The sequence below is a fragment of the Peromyscus californicus genome, unplaced genomic scaffold, assembly GCF_007827085.1.
Source record: "Peromyscus californicus insignis strain IS unplaced genomic scaffold, ASM782708v3 Scaffold_20__1_contigs__length_68692818, whole genome shotgun sequence".
NCBI classification, from domain to species: Eukaryota; Metazoa; Chordata; class Mammalia; order Rodentia; family Cricetidae; genus Peromyscus; species Peromyscus californicus.
In genome coordinates, this window is record NW_026294503.1 from 26887065 (window position 1) to 26905486 (window position 18422).

The 18422-nt window shown below is 45.4% G+C and overlaps 1 protein-coding gene across 1 annotated transcript in view; it reads right to left on the reverse strand.

The window, feature by feature from the left end:
- LOC128117216 (alpha-1B-glycoprotein-like) overlaps window positions 1-18422 on the reverse strand; it is a 108961-nt gene that overhangs the window by 4635 nt on the left and 85904 nt on the right. Inside the window, exon 8 of the mRNA XM_052749207.1 lies at window positions 2148-2273. Coding sequence (XP_052605167.1) covers window positions 2148-2273 — 126 coding nt within the window. The remainder of the gene's footprint in view (window positions 1-2147; window positions 2274-18422) is intronic.

The window sequence follows — 18422 nt, forward strand, 5'->3', positions numbered from 1 at the left end:
CTCCATGCTGGGCCCAGTTTCCCAGCCTTTCTGGTATGGCTGGTGATCTCCGTCTGACTGCAGATGTTCACGGGAAAGCTATGTGCATAAGTACCCTGTAAATCCTAAAGGTCATGTGCATGCTGGCCATGGTTCACAACCCATGTAAAAGCCAGACGATGATTTTGTGTAAGGAGTAGAAGGATAACCAACTGCTGTGGCCTTCACTGTACTAAATCTCCATGCAGTCCTGATGCTTATGTCTCCCCCTGTAGGCATGCTAAGTCCAAAAGAAGTATGAGTTCTACTCATTATTAGGAAGAGGTCTGAAGAGGTCAGATTCAGGTATGAACCTGGCTGCCTCCAAGGCTGGTTTTTACACTGAATCAAGCAGGCTGGGGTAGGGCTGGAGTGCTTCCATCCTGTGTGTCTTTGCTTGGCCTGAAACCAGCAGATCTGAGTGACCAGCTTCTCTTGGTTTGCCAGGGACTTGCATGGTTTTAGTCCTGAACATTTCTTGCCTAAAGCAAATGGTGACAGTGGTCATCTCGAGTGCCTCGCTGTTTTGGTCAGTGTCTTCTATGAACCAAGAGCTATCATGAGAGCTGAGTTGGGCATGTTGCAGGGATAGGAAAGAGTAGGCACAGAAAGCAGGAGAATCCGGTATTCAGAGACTTCACTTTTAATAGGCCTTCTGTGAGGCAGAGACAGAGTCATCCAACCAAAGGGTCCATGCTTTGAACACTCACTCTGGGATTTTTTTGCTTTTAAGTCTCATTCTCTGGCATAGGTAACAGCTGCTGCACCTACCTCACCTTTGAGCACTACTGACCAGCAACTATGTTCCTTTATCTTCCAAATCGGCCAGACTTTGGATATAAAATCAGCATAGGAGCATTAAGCATCCACACAACCCCCAGAGTAAGGAGAGAAGCACCAGAGACTGTCTAATCAAGAGTTTCTGTTTCATTGTTCTGCAGATCACCAGACTAGACTCTTTCCAGCAGGCTGGCCAAAGGCCACTCTGCATATGGACAGGGATAAGGATGAGGACCCTTGAGAAGGGGTTGGGAGCGGCACCTGAGGGCTGGAACCTCAAGCCACCCCACCTGCTCTCCAGGTATTTCTCTTCCTAGCAGGCTGTTTCTAAAAGAGAAGAGATGAAGCTGGCCCCTCCAGCAGACCCACTGCTTCAGGGGGCCCTGTGATCATATTGTCGATGTTGCTGAAAGTGTGATTTGTGCTCAGGAGTCTGAGCTTGTAGCTGGACTCCTGCAGGAGCCTCATGAAAGATGCATTTCACCAGGCAGTTCCAGGGGAGAGACTGGGTTAAATTACAGCTCTCCGAATCCAAATATTGGCATATCTGCAAATCCAAATGTGAGGATTAGAAAAAAAAAATCTAAATTCCAAGAATGTTATTCTGCACTTCTTGTGTACAAAAGGGAGGATGGGCTATTCAAAAAGGAGGGACTGTCAATAGTCAGGGGCTTCAGAGAGCACACCCCACCTCCCGTTCCCTGTGCATTCTTCATGCTTTCAAGGAGACAGGCTGTGACACAAAGTAGAAGATAGCATTTGTTCAGTGTGACACTCTTCAGGGTAGGGTGCCCAGCATGTGGGACACAGGAGGGCTCAGCAATCTACAGAACCAATCCCTGTCTACCCTTCTCAGTGTACTTTTCCAGACCTAGGATGAAGGCATCCCATGGATCTGTAACTGTCCTACCATCATTCACAACCCAGCAGGGCCAGAGATCCTGCACCACTGTGAGGGAAGCCAAGTTATTTCTGTGCTCAAAATCCTTATGTGACTCCGCATCTGCTTTGGAGAGGGGTGGGGAGTTCCTACCATAGTGTCCAAGGTTCTTCTACTAGCTTTCTTCCCATTACTTTAAGACAAGATGGCCCTTCATTACTCCCTTCCCCATGGTGGTGGGCACACTTGTCTCTCAGAACCTAAACTTTGCCCATGCCTTCTGCCTGGAGTACTTGCCCTTGCAAATCTTATCATGCTCTTTTAAGTCTTCATTAGGATGCCAGCTTCCTGATACTCATGCCTGATGAGAATATTTAAAAACCCCAATGTCTTCCCATCCATGCTATTATGCCTTGCAGTGACTTAGAGGTACCCCCAAGGACCCCTGTGTCTGTGGCTTGGTCATTACCATGAGTATTGAAGTGGTGGTGTCTTGGAAAAGGGAGCTCTCGGAGGTGGTTAGATCATCGGTGGCACTTCCAGTGGAAGGAATTATGATGATTCTGGATTCCTGATTCATTCCCAAGAGTGCAAGCTGTTAGGAAAGAGCAGGCCTGAACTCCAAATCTCTGTTTGGCTTCCTGTCTCATCATGTGATCTCTCTCCTGTGCATATCACAGCTATTGTGATGTCATCTACCACGAGGCACAGGCCACGCAGAAGCGGGTACCATGGTCTACCTCCTCTCAAACTGAGTAAACAAACTTTTCTTTTCGTTAAGTACCCAGCCTCGGGTATTTTTATACCCAGTTGAAATGGAGAATCATGCTCCCTTTCTGCTCTGTTGCGTATTGCTTAGCTTACTTACTTGTTTCCTTTTACTAGCTTGTATAAGTTATTAACTTTTTTTGGTTGTCATCTTTCACATATTATAAGCTCTGAAAGTTATTGGCCCTTGTTTTGTTTACGGGGGTACCTCCAAAATCCTGGGAAAGTTCTTGGTATATGTTAGGCTCAGTAAACTATAGTTGAATGAATAACTGAAAGTACTTTTATGGGCCATCTCTATTCATCTCCACAGCAGTCTTCACGGTATGAATTCTTTTCAATTTACAAAAGGAATGTCAATTCTAAAATTTAATAAGTGCCTATATTGTGACCAGCACAATAGTCTAGACATGTGGACTTCAGATGGGTCTTTGAATTGAATTCAGGTGCATTGAGAAATATAACCTTGTGCTACTTGGCATGGTATCCATCAGTCAGGTATGGCTACCGGGTATCTGACTCGAAATGTGTCCTAGGTGCATGGTGCTCAGTGAATTCTAGGATATAGTAGAACAAACCAAACAAAACACAAAACTTTACTTTGTATATTTATTGCATGTTGAAATGGTGATAATTAGGTTTTAGGTAGCACGGAATATATTACCAAAATCAATATCATCTGCCTCTTTTCCCTTTGAAAATGTGGCTGCTATAAAAATGGAGATTGCATCTGTGGCCGTTGTGTGCGGGACTGCATTCCTCCCACTTTTTTCACTACTCACCTGCGTCTGTCTTCAAGGGCGTTGCTCCTCAGACTCCAGAGAAGGATGCTGACCTTGTCCTTCCTAGCAGAACAGTGACACAGAGAATGCATCAGGTCCCAAAGGTACCAAAATACCTGCTGTAGTCAGTTCTGGTCTTTATAACAGCATTGGATAAGAAAAAGCACGTGTGCGCGTGCGTGAGTGCGTGCATGTGCGTGTGTGTGTGTGTGTGTGTGTGCGCGCGCGTGCATGTGTGTGTGTGTGCGCGTGTGAGTGCGTGCGTGTGTGTGTGTGTGTGTGTGTGCGTGTGTGTGTGCGCGCGCGCGCGCGCGCGTGTGTGTGTGTGTGCGTGCGTGCGTGCGTGCGTGCGCGTGTGTGTGTGTGTGTGTGTGTGTGTGTGTGTTTGGTGGGTGGGGTACAGACACAGAAAGTCACTTTCACAGTTCTGTCTTGGAAATCTGAGATGGGATGTGTGCTGGTTAGTTTGGCTTTGCTGTTGTTTGTTTTTGTCTACTTGGCACAAGCTATGGTCGTCTGGGAAAAGGAGACCTCAACTGAGAAAATGCCTCCATTTGGTTGGCCTGTGGGCAAATCCACTGGGCATTTTCTTGAGAAATAATTTGATGTTGGTGATGCCACCCCTCAGCAGGTAGTCCTGGGTTGTATAAGAGAGCAAACGGAGCAAGCCATGATGCTCAAGCCACTCCTCTATGGCTGTGGTTCTCAACCTGTGGGTTGCAGCAACCCCTTTGGGGGTCAAAAATATCCCACATAGAAGATATCTACATTTATGATTCACAACAGTAATAAAATTATAGTTATGAAGTGGCAATGAAATAATTTTAAGGTTGGGGGTCACCACAACATAAAGAACTACATTAAACTGTCGCAGCATTAGGAAGGTTGAGAACCACTGCTCTATGGCCTCTGCTTTGGTTCCTGCCTCCGGGTTCCTGCCTTGAGTTGCTGCACTGATTTCTCTTTATGTTAGACTGTGATCAGAATATATAAACCAAGTAAACTCTTACCCCCCAAAGTTGCTTTTGGCCATGGTGTTTTACCACAGCAATAGAAAACCAAGTAGGACAGGGAGCCAGCATGGCAGGGCTCAGGTTAGGGCTGTCTTCTGGGTTGCAGACTGCCGTCTTCTGGTTGTACTTCTTAAGGCAAATAAATGGCAAGAGAACTGTCCGGAGTCTTGTACAATGGCACTAATTTCATATGTGAAGATGCCATCTGTTATTGGTGGTTTTGCCCTTTTTTGGGGGGGGGGGGCGCCACCCAGCTCCCAAATAAATCACACACAGAAGCTTATACTTAATTATGAATACCTGGCCTTAGCTTGGCTTGTTTCTTGCCAGCTTTCCTTAACTTTAAATTATCCCATCTACCTTTTGCCTCTGGGCTTTTCTCATTCTCTTACTTCTGTAAATCTTACTCTGACTCCGTGGCTTGCTGTGTAGCTGGGCCACTAGAGTCCTCCTCCTTCTCTGGCTACTTCTTCTTTTCCTTCTATATGTTCTCTCTGCCTGCCAGCCCTGCCTGTCCTTTCTCATGCCTTGCTATTGGTCATTCAGTTCTTTATTAGACCATCAGGTGTTTTAGACAGGCACAGTAAACACAGCTTCACAGAGTTAAACAAATGCAACATAAACAAAAGTAACACACCGTAAAATAATATTCTACAACAGCTATCCTCGTAGCCCAAGCACCCCCCAAAGTCACCACCTTCAGTACCATCACATTCTGTAGAATAATACCTAAATCATATACTTCCTACTACAGCAGAGAGCACCCTGGAGAACCTGGAGAAGTGGTTAAGTGAGGAGGAATTTCCACTGGGATAAGTTCCCTAAAGCTGCCTATCACTGTCAGGGCATTCAGCATTAGCATGATTGAGCATGCTTAACTCCCTGGTGACTAAATGACCCTCTGAGTGGCATTTGGCTTCTATATGGAAACACTGATGGAGACAGCAAATTACCTGATAATTTATTCCCTTTCTTCTTTCTTTCCGTTTCTCCCTTCCTCTCTGTTTCCTCCCTCCCTTCTATCTTTCCTCTCTGCCTCCCTTCCCTCCTTCTGTCCTTGTCCATCAGCAAGCTGCCAGTCTGGTTTATACCAGACTGTGAGTTGAGTTACTGCGAACCACTTTAATGGCCTGACAGAGAATGATTCTGAGTTTGTGAGCTTGAGGCTCATACTTCAAAGGTGGCGATAAGTAACAACAGCTAGTGACTTTTAGTGCTACTGTACCTGGTACCCTAAGAGCTCCATATGTATCCTGCGTCTTTGCATGGGGAGCAGTTACTGCCATGTCTTCATTTTACAAATGAGAAAATGGGAAACAATATAAGTAGCTTGCCCATGGGCACACAACTGGTGTACACATTTTGCACAGCCCAAATTAGACACCAGGCAGTGCCATGGTGTGGACTTACCTCTGAGTCAGAGCCTCACCTTAGCCCAGACAGTAGCTACAACTAGTATAGCTGAGGTGCTCTGTGTTCATACTTCATGTCCTTCTTTGATCCTTAGGTGAGTCATCTTCTCAGCCCCTGTCAACGGCCATGTCTAATCTTCCTGTCCTTCTAACCTCATTTCCTCCTGGTTTCCTGTTTCCCTACTCTGCCCAGTTGCCCCAAGCCTGGCTTTTCTGTTCACAGTAAGATCATGATTATCTCTGGCCTTGACAAGACTCTTTTCAGGACCTGGGATGCCCTGAATCCTACACATTCCTAAACTGGATGCTTTGCATTCTTTCTGCCTCAGCTCAAACCCTCCAGGCACTGGGCACACCAACATCTTATCAACCTCACTCTTCCTCAGCCCCTTGTCTCTTACATAACACACAGTGGGAGGGGTTTGACGTTCTTATGCCTCCTTGTTACTCTCCCCTCTAGGAAACCAGTCTTGGGCTAGGCATATTGCTTACTATTGGAGTGCTTGCCCATCTAGAAGCCTACTTACTCTATGAGATGCCACATTTGCACTCCCATCTTCCAGTGTAGTGACCTCCACATTTTAAAGACTTAATAAATACATGCAGTGTAAATGAATCTTTCTTTGGATGAGCCTGATAGTCTACTCTGGGTCAGGGGGCAGGGTAGAGAATATGATTATCTTCAGACAATCATACTGACTTTTGCATATTGATCACTTTTGCCAAACTGCAGTGTTCAGTGGAACCAGGACAAAGTTATCAATAAAATGTAATTCAAGATGGAAAATAGAGAATGAAGGAAAAGGGAGAGAGGAAAGGGGATGGAAAGCAGGGAAAAAATGGATGGAAGAAAGAGGGAGAAGAAGGGAGGGATGGAAGGAAAGAAGAAGAGGAGAATGACGATGACTTATGAAGAATAAACATCAAAAAAGGATTTTGCTGAAGTTGGTTCTGTTGGGCAGTGGTCGATAGTTTTTTGAGTAATTTGAATGAGGGATGGGGTAGATCTCTTACTGCAAATAGCCAGGACTTGTCTTTGGTCTAAGGTGAGGGTCTGTGTTCTACAGAGCAGCCTGATAGAATGTGGCAGCTGAGTTCTAGGAGTTCCTAGCACCCATGTGCTATAATGCTTTGATCAGGTTACCAAATTAATATGAAGGAGGACTGAAATCCAGCCCTGGCTATAAGGCTCTCATTTGATCACGCCAAGTGGCACTTGGTGATCAGTAGGAATTTTGAAGTAATAGATTAGTGAGTGTATAGAACCAAGCTATGGAAATCAGTTGAGGATGCCAGACAAAGACTTTTTAGAGATAAAATCAAAAGCGTAAATATGAAAGCTGTATTTACGTAGCTTTTGCAAATCAGAGTAGCCTAAACTGCTCTACGCATAGCTGCTAAACTGCAAAAAAGAAGAAAGAAGCCTTGTTGCAGGATTTCACTTTGTGTTTGACACTGTGTCGTCTGGTTTCATTTCCCTGCATCTCGACAGGACAGGCATGTCATTATGTAATTCCCACATGTGCTGGTTAGTTTTAATTATCCACTTGACACACCAGGGAAAAGAGTGTCAATGCAGAATTATCTAGATCAGGTTGACCTGTGGCATGTCTGAGGGCTTTTGTTTCAATTATTAACTGATATAGGAAGACCCAGCCATTTGTAGGCAGCACTAACCCTAGGCAGGACACATATAAGTGAGGACACAGCTAGATGTAAGCAGGAAAGCAAGGATATGTTTCTTTCCTTTTGTCCTGACTGTGTATTTGATACAGCTTGCTGCTTGAGTTCCTGCCTGGACTTCCCCCAAATGATGGACTATGACTTGGAATTGTAAGCCAAATAAACCCCCTCCTTCCTCATGTGACTTTTGTGTCAGGTATTTGCCCCTGCCACAGAAATGAAATGAAAACACCATTCTACAGCTGAGAAAAATGAATGGCCAGAAGGAATTTATCCCCATCTGTGATGGCTAACTCTGGCTGTTCGCCATTGTGGCGGTATTATGGAACAACTAGAAAAACCAGAAAGAAGTTACTTTAGAAGAATTTTCTATGAGAGTATCTTCAGAGAAGATGGGCATGTGGCTAAGTGGACCGAGTCGGGACTATCATCATATTTGTTGGGAGCCAGAGGAACACAAAGGCAGCCAAAGGTGATTCATATTCTCTCTCTGCCCCCCCGCCCACCCCCACCCCAACTTCATCTTTTCCATTAGAGACCAGATTCAGGTTCCCTGGTCTTTTGGTCTCTAAACCTTACACCATAGCTACTACCATCCACCATCCCCATCTTCAGGGTTTGGGTTCAGGCTATCACATTGACTTCACAGATTCTGAGGCTTTTAGAGCTGGACCAAACCACAATACCACCCCCCCACCCCCACCCCCACCCCCACTGCGGGGGTTTAGCTTATATACCACTAGTCTTGGTGAGGCAGAACTGAAAGGCAGGGGAAGCCTTAGGGACATGAAATGTGGCGAGAAAAAAAAATAATGCCTTCTTCCTAGAATCCATTTGAGGCCTTTGCTAGCAGCAAAGCAAACATTCTAGCACAATTAACAACTGCTTACAGCCTTTCTCCCACCTCGCCCCTCCCTGCCATGAGCGTGTACTTTTCTATGAATCCCACCAGAAAAGGACATGTGCCAGTCTCCTTATGCAGCTCCTATCAAATTGGACTCTCATCCAAGGCATCATCTGAGGAGTCACCTCATGTATCTGTCTCTTTTGATCAAAAGGGAGAGAGAATAAGAAAAGGAGGTTCTTCGGAGCCTTTTGAAGTGTATGTAACCTGAGAGGGTACGATTGGCTAACACTAAGACAATTGCTCCTCCTTCTTAGACAAGTGGCACTTGCATGGAAATGAGGACGTGACCACTCCTAGGTATGGTTGAGGAGAAAGTTTTTATTGTAGCTAGGAGGGAGAGAGCAACCAGAGGCATCTGGAAGGGTCCAGTCTGAACTAGGCCGTGAAGGGAGAGAGGAGGAGAGCGATAGAGGAAGGGAAGAGAGAGGGAAGAGGAGAGATGCAAAGAAGCCAAGAAAGAGGAACCAAGGGTGTGTAGGTAGCCAAAATGGCTGAGCTGTATAGGAACCAGAGAAGCTGGAAGAAGGGACGGGAAGCTCAGTGGTGGGAGGTTTAGGGTAGGGGGTCAGGGGAGAAGTGCTGAGGAGGCAGGACTTTTGTAACAGGTACTCACTTGGAGCCTGGTGCCTTGATAAGCTAATACACACCTCAGTTAGCCACAGATTCCAGTTTCTTTGAGACCTAACAGTACTCACACTTGGGCATGTCTTGATTTCCCCTACTCTCCCTTGAGAAACATATATTCTCCCCTTGGGTATGTCTCATTCTTCTGAGTGCCTTTCTTTCTCTTAGCCCTCATGCTTAAGTCTATATTAAAATATCTCCATGCATTTGCATGTAACAACAGTTAGTGGCGGGGCAGGGAAGGCCACAGATTTGAAAGAGCAAGGAGGGGGGTATTGGAGGTTTGGAGGGAAGAAAGGGAAGGGGGAAGTTATGTAATTATATTATAATCTCAGAAAATAAAAAAGTAATAAAAATATATCTCCAATAAAATTGTCTACTTTTCTTGACCGTACTAGCTAGTCCTGAATTCCTCCTCCACAGCTTGGGAGCCATAATCCTGGTTTGGCCTGAGCTGAGGTCCCTAAAAACTTAACGTAACTCCTCAGTGTGGTGAGGGTGGCAGCTGTGTCTCCGTCCCTTCACTACTGACATTAGAACGTATCGGTCTTTATCATTTTGTGAATCTGTTCCCTAATGCATCCCCTGTCTGTCTGCATACTTACCTACCTTCTTACCCACCTGCCTATCACTTCTTGATTTGGTCTCTGGGGAGAACCCTGCCGAATAAACCATCCCAGATCTGGTGGTTTAACAGAAGGTGTGGACCCAGGCAAGACTCTGAACCACCGGCGCAGGCCACCTTCCCACTCTAGCCAGTGTCCATCCTGCTATCGTTACACATCGGGGACAAGAAAGAGCTGTTGTGCCAGGTGGAATATCTCTACTAGCAAAGCCCTCCTTGTTCCTCTTCCTTCTCACACTCCAAGCAGGCTGTGCTTCACCCAAAACAGCCAGCCCACGAGCTCCTGCTGGGGCCTTAGAGTTCAGCCTGCCCATGGAGATTTCAGAAACAGACTGAGGGGAAATGGGCCTTTTAGGACAGGAAACCCGACCCTTCTATATAAAGATTGCCTGGAGTGGGATGGAGTGGAGGGTGACCCAGGGATCCTGACTAATTTGACAAATGAATTAATTACCAAGGGAGGATGTGAATCATTAGAGTTCTAGGGGCATGCCAACACAGATAAATAAATTGGGTTTCAGTGTGCTGACCCGAGTCACTGAATTCCTGCAGGCACTTGCACACAGCGCCAACCTGAGCATGAAGGAGTCTGCCTGTTTGCCAAGGTCAAAACAGATCCCTCTTCCTACCGGGCAAATTCCCCTCACCTAGAGATACACCGATTACTGTGAAAATTGTCAAGGACCAGTTCCATGTTCACCTAAGGCTCCTTAGCTGCTTCCTGTCATTATCCACAAGCCACAGGAGGGCTTGGCTTCTCCATTCATTATGTAAATGTCTGACAGACAGAACCTAGCAGATTTGTTTGGAATGCTCTCCTCTGAATGTCTCCAGTTAACTAGATTTCTTTTTAACTGGAGTTAAGTAAACCTGCCTAGTTGCATCCTCCCTTATTGAAAATCTTTCTAAACTGTGTTAGTTCACGTACCTGCCAGAGATCTTGGAGTAGAATGAAAATAATTGCATTTTTGCTCCGTGATCAGGTATCTTGCCGTGCCCTGGGGGTACTATACTGCCTATCTATGAGGATTGAAATTTAACTGCAGTTACAGAGTTTTGTGAGACATCCGCCCCCTCCTGCTCCAAGTTAAAGAAGAAATCTAGGGGTCTTTGTGGAAACTGCAGACCCTGGCCTTCTTAAGTTACAACCAGCAGAGGGTGAAGAGCTTGCTCTCAAAATTGCAGAAGGAGCCCAGGAGTACCTGATATGGTATATAGTTCTTGTAGGGTGTGTTTCCTCATCATGACGAGCATTGAGGATTTTATTTTATTTTATTTTTTAGTGTTGCTGGTGATTGAGAGATGAGTTCAAGACTGGCTGGTGTGACACACCATTCCTTTGAGCTGCCACCCAATGAGTGCCAGGCTTCATGGGCTTTCTCTCTCTTCTCCAGATAGAAGATATACAGAGAGGCTGAGTGACTTTCTTCATGGTCCTCCAGAGTGGCCATAGCTAACGTCTCAACAATGCAAGGTGACCCTGAACTGCTAAGGTGTGCTGCACTTTTACAAGGTCTCCAGGCAGTTTGTGTATGTGTGTGTGGTGTGTATTTGTAGTGCGTGTGTGTATGCACGTGTGATGCGTGTGTGTATGTATATGGGTGGTGTGTGTTTGTGTGTGTGTGTTGTGTGTATGTGTATATGTATGTGTGTGTGTGTGTGTGTGTGTGTGTGTGTGTGTGTGTGTGTGTGTGTGTGTGTGGTGTGTCCTTGGAGGCACTGATTTAAAGTACAGCCTCAGGAATATCACTTGCTTTCATCCAGCACTTTCTTTTATTTCTCTGTGGCCTTAGGCAACTCTCTTGCAGTCTCTGTGTTCAGTCCCTAATTTTTACAGCACTCTCCTCTCTGCACTTTGGTGAGCATCCCTGGTGATGTACCTGGAGGCCTGAAGACAACTAAGAGCACTCTATGTGCAGGGCATACACAGGACAGGTCTCTGTAGCAAGTGTTGATAATGTTTTCCCAATGTTGTTTATCCCGAGGCTATGCTTGTCTTCTCTGAGGTCCAGGTACCTGGGGCAAAGATCTTTACCTTGATGGTTTAAATTACTTGTTAACCTTACAGAAAGTTTTCCCTTTTTCAGTTTGAGCCTAGCCACAGGGTGTTGGGGCTATCAATGCCATTTACATCACAATTGCACTAATTCTCTGCCCTGGGGGAATCATCCATTCAAACTGACCACTCTGCAACAGTGAGTTTAGCCTAGACCCTGAAAAGTTCTGGATCTGGTTCCCAGGCTATCTGAGCAGGGCTCTCCTGCTGAAGTGGAGCTTCCCAGCAGCTGGAATCTTGACACACCGGTGCAAGGAGGGGCTCCTGATGCTGCAGAGGCTGTGGCTGCCCTCTCCTGTCTTTCATTGTCTCCAAAAGTAAGGATGTCCTCCAGTGCGAATGACATTCAAGAGCCTGGAGCCAGGGAAAAAATCTCAAACAAAAGTGAACAGCTAGCCAAGCAGAGTTTGTGGGAGATTTATACAGAAAGCGATCCCCAGGCACAGCCACGGGATTTATGACAAGGCTGGGTAATTTGTTCTTGCATGCTAAGATAAGGGTAAACAAATTTCATGCTGAGATGTAAGCCCCTATCTGCAGAAGTCAGGGAGGATTCTGTGCCCTGTTGCTCAATGGCTGGCTTGACAAATTATCCCAGAAGCTTGTTTCTTGCAGACTTTATCAAGAGGTCACACTGAGACCTAAGAGTTAAGAGTAGAGATGGCTCGCCTTGATACAGACACAGTTCTTGTGCACCTCTGCATGTAAAAGCTCAGAAGTGGAAGTCACCACAATGTTTGGAAGACTACATAGAAAGGCGCTGTGCTAGTCTTGAGCAACTCTGTGATACCCAGATGAGATAAAGATATATGCCAGCAGGCCATACTTGGCCTCAGGGGCCCTGAACCACATCCACAGGGGCCCTGGCTCTGGTAATTAAACATTCTGTTTCCTGTGATTTCTTGCCCTATCTGCATGGAATGGAGCATCCAGTGGGCTACTGCAACTGTGAGCTTTCCTTTCCACAATGATGTCCATCTGTAAGGGGACAAGACAAGTTGCAACTTTTCTATTGTCTTTGGGCTCATCATTCATAAGCATACTCAGGGCACTGGTGATGTTTTCAGAGGAAATCTAGAGCTCTGAAGTTAGGCTCCTTTGAAAAAATATGGGAATGAAACTTAAAATTTGGAAAATTTAGGGATTAGAGAGATGGCTTAGGGCTGAAGAGGACCAGCACTCAATTTCCAGCAGCCACATGGCAGCTCACAACTGTCTATAGCTTCAAAGAGAGCTCTAACACCCTCTTCTGGTCTCCTCAGGCACTGCATTCCTATGGTGCATGGACACACAAGCAGACAAAACACTCCTAGACATAAAATAAAAAATATATAGGTTAAAAAAATTGGAAAATTATCATCCAATCAAATACCTTATTTGATGTTCTCTGTGCTTTTTTTTTTAAAGTGATTTCAAACATTCTGTGATATAAGAATTATTACTCCCACTTCACCGATATTGGAACCGAAGCTTCAGAAATAAGAAATTCAACCCAGAAAACACAGCCTGAGAAGGTCAGATTAGCCACTGGGGAGCAGAGTGTTGACTGTTCTAACACATTTATCAGAGTAAGTCAAGCCAGGCTGTTCACCTGATGCCAAACTAGAGTGGCAGGACCTAGGAGTATTGAGAAATGTGAACTAGGCAGAGCGAATTATTTTTTGTTTTTCTAAAAGGGAGGGAGCTGAGCATAGTGGGCAGAGTTTCTGGAGTGTCCCATGCCCACAGGGCTGCTGGGAAATGGCTGTGAGAGAACCAGAGACTGCACTGGGAACTTCCTCTGATCTAGGCAGTGGGGTAGTCTGGGAGTTTGCAGGTCTAATTACAGGATCCCGTTAAGCACCATCCCACTTTCTCCATGAAGAAATCAAGACACCAAGATGTTAGGGGCTAATCAACTGGCCTAAGAGCTCCTAACTAATGAGGCAGGGTCAACATTTGACATCACATTCTCTGGGACTCCAAGCATTACCCAGCACCCTCTAGAATAGTGATTCTTAACCTTCCTAATGCTTTGACCCTCATACAGTTCCTCACGTTGTGCTGACCCCCCAACTATAAAATTATTTTCGTTGCTCCTCTTCATAACTGTAATTTTGCCACTGTTATGAATCGTAATGTAAACATCTGGTATCCAGGCTATCTCATGTGCAATCCTTGTGAAAGGATCATTCAACCCCCAAAGAGGTTGCAACCCACAACTTGAGAACAGCTGCTCTAGAAGAAAAGGCGTTGAGGACTCACTGTCCACCAGAAATTGGCAAGTAAGTGTCTCTGAATGTGGGTGAAAGTTGTGTGGCTTGATCTGTTTCGGGGGGGCCCTGGCAGTGGGACCAGGACTTATCCCTCGTGCATGAACTGGCTTTTTGGAGCCCATTTCCTATGGTGGGATACCTTGCTCAGCCTTGAAGTAGCGGGGAAGGGTTAGGCCCTACCTCAACTTGGTATGCCAGACTTTGTTGACTACCCAAGAGAGAGAGGGCTTACACCCTCTGAAGAGTGGATGGGGGTGTGGGATGGGGAGGGGAGGTGGAAGAAGGAGAGGGAGGTGGAACTGGGGTTGGTATATAAAATGAAAAAAAAAAATTTGAAGTTAAAAAAAAAGGAAATGGTGTTCAGTGCTGGCTGCTTTCAGGGCTATACACAAAGCTTCAGGACCATGTGCAAACGCTGTTAAAGCTGTGGTTGGAGGACTAATCTTCACTTTGAGAGGTATTGCTTTAAGTAAAGATATTAAAGTGGGGATCCTGGAGAGCTTATATGGTGACATAGGGTCAAAAATGTGGTGAGAAAGAGCAATTTCACATTGTTTATATCTAATTTGTATGTTTATAATGTAACTATTTCCCTTGCATTAGTCTTTAGATTTCAATAAAATACTCTTTATGGGGTTGGAGATGTCGTTCCATCTACAGAGTGCTTGCCTAGCCTGCACCAAGTCCTGGGTTCAATCTCCAGCTCCACAAAACCTGAGTGTAGTAGCTCACACCCTTTATCTTACCACTCAGGAGGATCGGGAGTTCAACGTCATCATTGGCTATACAGAGTTTGAGGCCAACCCAGGCTGCAATCAACCAGGACTCAAATCAAAATAGTTTGTGTAAATATCTACTTATCTCATCTATTTTAAATCAAAAGAGGGACATGACTCTGGGTCCACACATGTGCTAGAGAGAATATCAAATCCGTTTACCTTATAGTATAACCAGACTAAATTGTTAATTATTAGTCTTCTGCTGAAGGGATGGAAGTCAAATCCAGGTTCTTTCTTTTGAGATTGTATTTATCTTGTATAACAAATACCTACCTTACACAGAGGTCTGGAAAGCACACTTCTGTTTTTCTTGTACAATAGCATTTCTAGAATTTGGTGGCCACTGGCAATCTTTAGTAGCCCATTAACATTCTTTAGTAGCCCTTTAAAGCCATCTTTGCGAACCCATTAACATTGGGTCTTTTATTTACTATTCTCATACATTTCCTTTTATGTTGAGGGTCTCAGTTAGCAGCGATGGCTCCAATCATCTTATGTGTGTTCTAGTGTCGGTAGGAAGAGGACCTCAAGTGTTCATCTGTCTTTGCTTTCTGATTCGACACAATGGGATCTACCATCTTCTGTCCCCACTGCCATCCCTGTCTGTCGTGATGAACCCTGTTGGCTCAAAATATTAGCCAGAGCAAACCCCTCCAAAAAAGAACAGGGAAGGAGAAAGAAGGAGGAAGGAAGGGCGACAGGAAGGAAGGTGGAAGGAATGTGATCCATTTTATCAAGTGGTCAGATCCACCTTTATGGCTTCAGCGATGTCATCTGCATAACATACATAACCATATCTAGTAGCTGAAGAAACGGATAAAGTGTTTAGTTGAATAAATTGTGTTTCTACATGACATGAGAATTTTGTAGGGAAAAGGGGTGCTTGCATATTAGGAATCATCTCAGTCATGTGGCTGTAACAGTTTGGGCAAAATCAGCAGACAATGGCTCTATGAAAAAGACAGGGATAGGAGAGCTCCTGAGAAGGTAGAGCAGCTTTTCTGTTGGGACAAGTTACCCCCAAAGGATGTCACTTTAAGTTTAAAGGTGAAGTCAAACAGGCCTCTATCTGCTTTTGACTCTGATGGAAGCCGGAGTTGGACTCACCTGGAGACATGGTTCAATGCTATATACTGTGGCTTGGCAGGACTGCTAAACATTGGAGTGCCTGGGACACCATGGATGTTCATTCTACATGGTGTTTTGTCCTATAGTCTGTCTATTCCAAAGGTAAAGGTTTCCGAGAGCTACAGGTTATTGACTATTGGGTTCCAAAGGACTCAAAACCTGCTGAAATAAACCATCACTTTATTTGCTCATAGCTGAGAATGCTCATTTGAGGTGGGGCTCAGCGTGATGATTCTCTGATGATCTCTCCTTGTGTCCTTCATGTGACTTATGATGACCAGAGATAGTCTTCTCAGGACTCTAGTTGGTGCTGGGTCATTGGCTGGGATTCCTGTCCCTAGGAGGAATCCCTATGGACTTTACATGTCCCTATGGACTTTACATGGTGAAAAATTTCTTGAAGCCACAAGCAAAAAGGGTAAGTTCCCATGTTCAAGTGCTTCCCAAGTCTCTATTATCATCCCATTTGACCACATTCACTGGCCAAAGCAGCACCATGGGCAAGCCTATGGTAAAACTTCATGGTCAGATCTGTAGCTAAGGTGAGAAGGCCTGAGCACAGCAGTGTGTACATCAAGATTAACTTTTGGACCAATTACTATCGTCTACCCTGTATGATTAAACCAGGCACGTATAGCCTGTAGCCACTGAGCTGTGTGTGTCCTTAGGACAACTGGAAATATAATCCAACACATTTATAACTGATCGCAATATCATGTCACAATGTTAAAAGATTGGACAACCTTGAAAGGACTCATATGTCCTTAGGACTCTTCCCGTCACAGATTTCCCTTTGGATGCATATTTTTCTCATTTCTCTAAATGCAATCCTTGTCCCAAAGCTGACCTCTGCTCCAGGAAGCACTTCCTTGGCTTCCCAGCCAGAGGGAAAAACGATCTCTCTCCTTAGTTCTATTCTGAGACTTGCTGGGAGAAGGGGCTGATTAATGAAGGGGCAGATGCATGCCCTGAGGCTAAGCAAGTGGGCTACTGTGATTGGCAGTTCCCATTGAACTTCATGGTTAGACAGCCGGGGGAAAGAGGAGTTTGGGAGACTCCATTATAAAAATGAGGGGGTGTCATTCCAAAACGAGAGCCACACCAGCCAGATAAACAGTTAGGTACGATGTTAAAAACTGTGTGAGTCAAAAGGCTTTCTTCTGGAAGTGTCCTACTTATTTTGTTAGACGGCTAGGAGGGTCTAATTTTAAGAAAAATTTTAGCCAGTTTAAATCCACTTTCTATCTTCTCTGTGACGTGGTTAAGCCATTATACACACTATTTTCTTTAAAAAAAAAATGCAGACTGCGGTCCACTGCTGGCCCTGTAGGATTAGCTTCCGACAGGGTGTTCTTTGCGGCACATGTGCAGTAGTGATTACATTGTCTTGTCACTCATCTCCCTGGAAGTTGGGCTAGGAGCTGGAACAGAAGGCAGAACAGCAAAAGAGGACCTGGAGCCTTAATTGCCTTTCATCTTCCAGTCTGGCTAAGACTCTGAAACGCACTAATGATGCTCCATACCAGGCTCAATGCATACGAGATATGCGGCCCACAGAAACACTAGGATCGTCTCGGCCTTGCACAACCTAATAGCCATGCCTTCCAGTTGGGTTGCACTGGGGGGCCCCAGCAGGTGTGGACAGAATAGCAAGCCCTCTCCTTGCCTTTTTGTTTAGAGAAGGGGAGAATAGGGAGAGGCAGATACTGAGTAGGGTGTGAGAGTGAAGGCATGTTGGCCTTGGGAAGACGCTCTCCAGCTTCCACAAATAGCGTTTCTTGAAAGGCTTTGCAGCAGCAGCCTCGGTGACACAGGTAGCCATGGCGATGTGCTGCCTCTTCCTTCTGCTGCCAGCTCCTTTCCCAGGGACCTGAGCTAGCCTTGCCATCACTTCGTTCACAGACTGTCTTAGACAAAGCACCGCTCACAGGCACTCCTTAATTGGTGGCACTGGCTCCTTGCTGTCTGGTGCCCTGCGGCATTACACAGCCACTCTGCCCATCAAGAAACTGCAGGGAATTGTGGTGTCACCACTACAGTTAGCAGATACCGGCTTGGCTTCAAGGAGTTGTGGAGTTCACCTGAATTCTTTCTTGGCAGTTGGACATGCCTGAGCAGGTTGTTGGAGGAGTCCGGGCTGCGGCTTAGGTGGGTGGAGAACTCTGCCTCCTTCCTCTCTGTGTACCACCAGCTTTCACAGCCCCTGGTCGTCAGTGTGTCTAGGAACCAGGGAGGAAAGTGAGAATACAGATGTGTTTGTAGGCCGGGCGGTGGTGGCGCACGCCTTTAATCCCAGCACTCGGGAGGCAGAGCCAGGCGGATCTCTGTGAGTTCGAGGCCAGCCTGGTCTCCAAAGCGAGTTCCAGGAAAGGCGCAAAGCTACACAGAGAAACCCTGTCTCAAAAAACAAAAAAAAAAAAAAACAAAAACAGATGTGTTTGTAAGTGCAAAGTGGGACACAGACTAAGATACTTCTTCACACCAACAAGCTCAGTGAACACTAATGTTTTTTAATATCTACAGAAAACCTGAGCGGAAAATACAAAGTTTTTATATTCCTTCCTCCATTTCCCCTTATCATTAATATCTTGCACGAATGTAGCACATTTACTACAGTTACAACTGATGAACCAATACTGATAGTGTCCCTAACTAACAGATAAAGACTCTGTTAAGGGTCACTCCTAGCTGTACATTAGTAAATGAATAGTG